The sequence below is a fragment of the Pseudorasbora parva genome, chromosome 14, assembly GCF_024679245.1.
Source record: "Pseudorasbora parva isolate DD20220531a chromosome 14, ASM2467924v1, whole genome shotgun sequence".
Lineage (NCBI taxonomy): Eukaryota > Metazoa > Chordata > Actinopteri > Cypriniformes > Gobionidae > Pseudorasbora > Pseudorasbora parva.
In genome coordinates, this window is record NC_090185.1 from 14,719,294 (window position 1) to 14,725,775 (window position 6,482).

A 6,482-nucleotide genomic window follows, 5' to 3' on the forward strand; every position below is an offset into this window, starting at 1 on the left:
TCATCATAGTTAATAGGCATAAACTAAAAGCCAAAAACACAATAAATATATTTCACACCAACATAATGAGTTATGGGCAGGGTCTTGATATCGCGGCTCTACTTTCTGCTCTCTACTGCACAGACTCAGGTCCATAATCCGACATTGGCTCCTCACTTTTTTTCTGTAGAAGATAGTGAAGATGGTCTATGGTTAATACCTGCACATGTGTGACAGAGATCCCTGATGTCCAGATGTGTGGTGTGTTTACTGATGGGATTGTTGAGCACACAGCTGTAGGTGTTGTTATCCTGATATTCCACCTCCAGAGGTAGAGAGAGACTGATGCTGAGATCAGACACACTGATGCTGGACAATAAACTGTTTCCTTTGAACCAGGAGAGAGTCACATGACTCACATTCACAGCTGAACACACCAGTGAACATCTGGACTCTGATGATGAGGAGGATGATGATGATGATGATGAGGAGGATGAAGTTGAAGAAGAACACTGTGAAGAGTTTCTGCTGATGACAGGAACAGGCAGAGGAGCTGGAAAGAAATGGGCAAACAATAAATGCTGCTGTTTTTAATTTAAAGGGATAGTTCACCCAAAAATGAAAATTTGATGTTCTGATTAGACCCCACTGACATACATTATACGAACAACGGGTGGAGATAAAAGTCTGTTCTACTGAAGAAACAGACACACCTTCATCATGGATAACCTGGTGGTAAGCAGATAAACATCACATTTTCATTTTTGGGTGAACTAGCCCTTTATAAGCCATGTTGGCTACTGCGTGCAAACTCCAGCGAAATTATAAACATTATATAAACTTATTACATTTATTTTCTTTGTGTGAGTAGCATCTACTACATCACTATTTACACTAAATGTAATCAAGGTGCTAATTGTTTTTGGCATTTTTAAACAGCTGTAAATAGCATCTAACTTCACGTTTTTATAGTTACTACCATTCATGTAGTGAACTGTAATAAAAGCAGGCAAGTACAATTTGAAATGTACTTTTCACTATAAACAGAAATGATGCAGTCAATAATTTCATGCAATGCTGATCAACATTTAACAAATCATTATGATTCATTAGGAAAACAACAAGATGCCATGACATGAACATGATGAGGGTGTGCAAAATGTATTGAAATCTTCAACTCACCATAAATATAAATCCTGAAATTCTTTATATTTGACCCTGAGCTCCTGATGATGTCTAGTTTATAAATCCCAGCATGTGCCTTGTTAATGTTTCTGATGGTCAGAGATCCAGTTTGACTGTTGATCTGAAGTCTTTTCTCAAATGCTGTATTACTGTCATATATATAGATCTTCTGTCGGTGGATTTCAGCGATACGAGTCTCTTGAGGTCCAAACATCCACAGTATCTGATCTTCTGTCTGTACTTTAACATCAGAGTTTAGAGTGACAGGATCTCCCTCAGTCACTGACACTGACTTCACTTCATCTGAATCAGCAAACACACCTGAAACAGATTTAGAAAATATTTGTAAGTCTTTTATGATTGAATAAAAAAAATACTTGCAAGATATTCAATATATAAATTTGCTCATCTGTTATTAGTTAGAGATTGTAATTTAACATGAATTTAACAAATTCATTTGAATGTATAAGTAAATCAGGACTAGTCAATATGAAAAATAACCTATGATTATGAGTGAAAGAAAACGGTTTCCCTTCACCATGACATCTACTCATTCAAGAACAGCATAAACACCTACAACCAATCTACTGTTTACACACAATGTTCTCCACTGAAGAAATGGATGTTGCTGTGATGTATTCAGTAAAACTCAACATCACTCAGACTTCAATGTTAAAACAGCAAGTAGCAGATTTCTTGCCATGAAAAATGCTAACCAGTTAATACAAACACCAAGTGGCCTAATCTGTCCCAAAAATGTAATTTCTTTGTCATTCTGTGACATCTATCTATCTATTTAAATACCATTACAACGTACGAGAAGACTACCTACCTAGAATTTTAGAGATTAGTTTGCTTGTCCTAACAATCAAAGGTGTTGCAACTTTGTCAAGCAAATAACAACCCGATTTGGCAGCCTCAGGCAGTCTCAAAGAGAGAAAGAATATAGACAAAATTCATATAGGCCTAGTATCAAAAACACACCATCAGGTGAAAACCGATAAAGAATATTAATAGTAAAAAAAAAAAAAAAACGAATGCAGTCCAACACAAAAACAATAAAACTCAGTTTTAAGTTTAATTGAATCACTAAACGTAGGCTCATTTAAGTTTTGAGAAGCAATTGTGCCTTTACTTTTCTATACACTCAAGCTAACTTATGGTTATAAATACGTGTTATGGTGCACAAGTTTCCATGAAAGCCGGCGGATATGGCTTTTTGATAATACAAGCCGAACGTATCTTCTCAAAAAAGAAAAAAAGATTGTCCATAAAGAATGATTTATTCTCAAAGTAGAGTTTGATATTAGCCTACATATGATATCTCATATTCAGGTGGACATTATATTCGGGCAGTAGCCTATACTCTGACTAGAATTGAGTATGACCACGTCAGGCTAGTGGACAAACGCAAAATCACTTTAAAACGATGAGTTAACAGTTAGCAAACAATCTTCCAGAGAAACGTGTGCCCTTATCAGCAGTTTGTTAATGGTACAGTGCCATACGAAACAAAACAAATCGCAATAAGAACACAGTAAAAAAAAAAGTGTGTTTACCTTTCTTGAGAGAGAAACAGAGGCAGACGAAAACAGCTCTTTCAATCATGTTCAGTTGTTGTGTCCACCAAAGTGGTTTTCAATAGTGATGGGCAGACCGAGGCTTCGTGAAGCACTAAAACAGTTGAAGAAAATGTGCCGAAGCTTCGAAACAACACCCGACACCTGTTTCCATGACGCCATCTACTGGAGTGGACACTTGCCTGTATTGATCTGAAATAACCTTGACTGTGATCTACTACTAACGAAACAAAACAAAAAACATGTTTTTAATATCTGTCTGACAACTACTTGGCTTTGTAACCTGTAGCCTCCTCATTGTAAATATTTGCAACCCCCCTCCATATAGATAGAAATGATTCATTTTAGGTAATACAAATATAACGGTTCATAAGGTCTTTGTACACGACTGAAAACATAATTACGTATACACTGTCAGAAAAAAAGTACAAAACTGTACCTTTTAGGGTACAAATGGCAGTCACTGAGGTGGTACCCTCAAAGGTACAGTTTTGTACCTTTAAAGCAAGGTACACAATTGTACCTCATAACTTTGTACCATTTAAGGAACAATTTTGTACCCCAAGGTACAATTCTGCATTCTGAAAAGAGCACACAATTGCACCTTATTAAAAGGCTTCCCAATTAAAGCAGTTTTGATCCTATGTGGGCAACAAATATTCTTCTTAAACTGGTTTACAGAATTGTATTTATAAACTTTCTGTTAAAGATAATTACTTTAAATATATTGCATCATACAACAACAGCAGGAGCAAGAATAGTCCATAGCACATAAAAACTCATCAGACAGAACTTAAATATAAACAGTTATAAAAGTTTTAAAACAGCAACCTCTTCAATAAAATTAACAGGAATACAAGAAATACTGCAGAATCCTTACAAATAAAAAAAATAAAAGAACTGATATACAGCTTATTATTAGGCTATTTCACTGCTGCACATTGACGTCAATAGCAAAGGGCATTTTTCAGCAAGAATACCTACTGCTAATAAATAATTTGTCATCAACACTGAAGGTACCCAGCAAGCAATAGCCGTCATTTCACCGTCTAGGTTTACTATAGACCTGGGGCCTGTACCATGATGGTAGTTTAACAAACTCAGGGTTAAAGGATTAGTTTTGAGTTGACAAAACCAAACCATTGTATTAAGGCTTTGTTGGTCCCATGATGCTGATCATCAACTTTCTTTGTCAACTCAGACTTTGATCCTGAGTTCAGGAGTTTAGCTGTGACATCAGTAGTGAACAGCCAATCACACGCTGTGGAACTGAGATTCACTTCTCACCAGACAATCAGTGAGATTAATTTCTCTCTTCTGCAGAATATTGCATGATTGAAAAATATTGAGAATTAAAATAAAAATAAAATACACAGCAAGAAGAAAAGCTGTCTATGAAAGAGGACAACTTTAAGAAAAAATAGTATACGTCAATGCAAGTAAAAGTTATGAAGTTAGTTTAGTTGATATAGAGAAAATTGAACATTTAAGCTCAGTAAGCTTCTTCTTTTTTAATAGGCTAGTTTTATTTATTGATTTTAAAGCTTATCCATATGACTTTATGCAGGGGATGTAATTTATATGACTTATGTATTAATTTTAACAAAGTGCCTATTAATGATTGATTAACTAAAATTATTAAGGTATAATAATTACATAAATTATATCTAAATCATTCAAAATTATTATTTTTTATAAATAAGCATTGTTAAAAGCCAGACGCTTTAGTCTTTAAAAACCCTTTACAATGCAGTGACCTTTAATTTGGAGTAGAAACAGGGGGAGTGACTTTATTGCATTAGAGGTGTGTCACTTTACTCACAGCTGATTGGTCCAATTTCAGATTGAGATCTCTTACCCAGAACATAACCTGCCCCAGAGCAGGTTAGCTGTGGAGCGTAAGTTACTATGGTGATGAACACGGCTAAAAGCCAAACCACTTTAATGGTACCTAAAACACAGGATTGGCACAAACTAAGCTTAAACAAATCTGGCTAGTCAGCTAAACCAGCTTCATGGTACAGGCCCCAGATATAGTCCGGCTATGAGTAGCCCACTTTTAGCCAAAAGAATCTTTAATTTGGTTACATGTAATGTTTGTCCAAATAACTTGTGAGATGCATAATATTCCATCATATAAGCAAAGTTAACAGTGATTACAAGGTGTTTGGTTTCATTTCTTTAACGAGATATATTCATGGCTGTGCGTAGCCACGGTTTAGCTCCTATACAGACCGGCTATTCGTAGCCCACTTTTAGTCAAAAGACTAAACTGATTAATTGTAGTTTTTGGCAATGTAGCATATGATATGGTTAATATTACATCATGTTCGCATTGTCAATAATATCTGCAAGATGTGTCATTTCATGTCATGGTCTATCTATAGCCACGGTTTAGCTCTGAATTGGACGGGCTATGTGTAGTCTGCTTTTAGCCCACCCATTTGTAAACATTTGAATTAGTTTTAGCTTTGCTGTCCCGCATAACATTCACTTAAAATGTAAGACAGTCAAAGAAAATCGTAAGCTAGATATATTTGAAAAAAAAAAAAAATGAAAAAAAAAAAATACAACTCTCAACCGCTAGATGGCAACTGTCGCCTGTACTACTGGCAACGGCAGATATCGCGAAAAACATTTCTGTCGGTTGGAGTGGATTGTTTTTTACACAAGAGGAGGACGAGAACGGAGAACAACAACGGGCAACAGCAAACGTTAAAGGACATTATTTGGCCTTGTAAGTATCTGTGTTTTCATCTTGACATATGCTCATTATATACATTATTTGTTATCGTGTATGAACGGTGAGATTTTAGCTTGGTAAAATTGTAGAATAAAGCCATGTGATTAGCATGCTACATGTACACCTTCAAGGGGATAAACATGAAACATGTGCAACCTATAATAATTTGTCATGAAAGCCACAAATATCCTTTTACTCTTTGGATCATTATATGAAAATATGAGTCTTTTTGAAATGGCAAGGCAAATTTGAATTGCATATTTCACCAAGCCAATAAGTCAGTGCTTTACATAAAGCAAGCAACATTGGGGAATTTAAAAAGTCAAATATAAGAAGACATTGTTCTATAAAAAAATAAACACAAATAAAAAACATGATAACAGGAGAGTAAAACTTACAGTGCAGTGTAAGAAATGTATCATCATTCCTTTCCAGTTAATAAAAGGCAGTGGCAAGCAGTAAACTTGATTTAAAATAAATGAAGAGTTGCCACAGGACTGCAGGTTTTCTTTGAGTTTGTTCAAGAGATGTTATGTATAAAAACTGAATTCTGCTTCTCCATGTTTAGTTTTGACTCGGGGGACAGAAAGCAGACCTGTCCCAGATGACCCTGAGAGGATGGATCATAATGCAGCAGAAGATCAGAAATTCACTTTGGCCTTAAACCATTCAGTGCTTTCCCAATCATGTGCCTCATTGTTCTAATGCAACATAATGGCTAAAATATCTTTTAAACCCAAAAATTTAAATTCTGTCATTTACTCGCCTTCAAGTTGTTTCTTTTTGTCTGTTGAACACAAAAGAAGATATTTTGAAGAACCTGGGTAATCAAAAGCTTTATGGGCCCCCTTGACTTCCATTGTATTTATTTTCCTACAGTGAAACCATCTGATCAAATGATCAACCATCAAATGTCTGGTTACCAACATTCTTCAAAATATATATTTTTGTGTGTGTTCAACAGAAGAAAGAAACCCATACAGGTTTGGAACAAC

The 6,482-nt window shown here is 35.4% G+C and overlaps 1 protein-coding gene across 1 annotated transcript; it reads right to left on the reverse strand.

The window, feature by feature from the left end:
- Positions 1 to 9: 9 nt before the first annotated feature.
- LOC137039740 (CD48 antigen-like) lies at positions 10 to 3,826 on the reverse strand. Its single transcript, XM_067415017.1, has 4 exons — positions 3,811 to 3,826; positions 1,162 to 1,485; positions 200 to 532; positions 10 to 23 (listed from the first exon to the last, which is right to left on the reverse strand). Exons 1-4 carry the CDS (start codon positions 3,824 to 3,826, stop codon positions 10 to 12), a joined length of 687 nt encoding a protein of 228 aa, XP_067271118.1.
- Between the last annotated feature and the right edge of the window lie 2,656 nt (positions 3,827 to 6,482).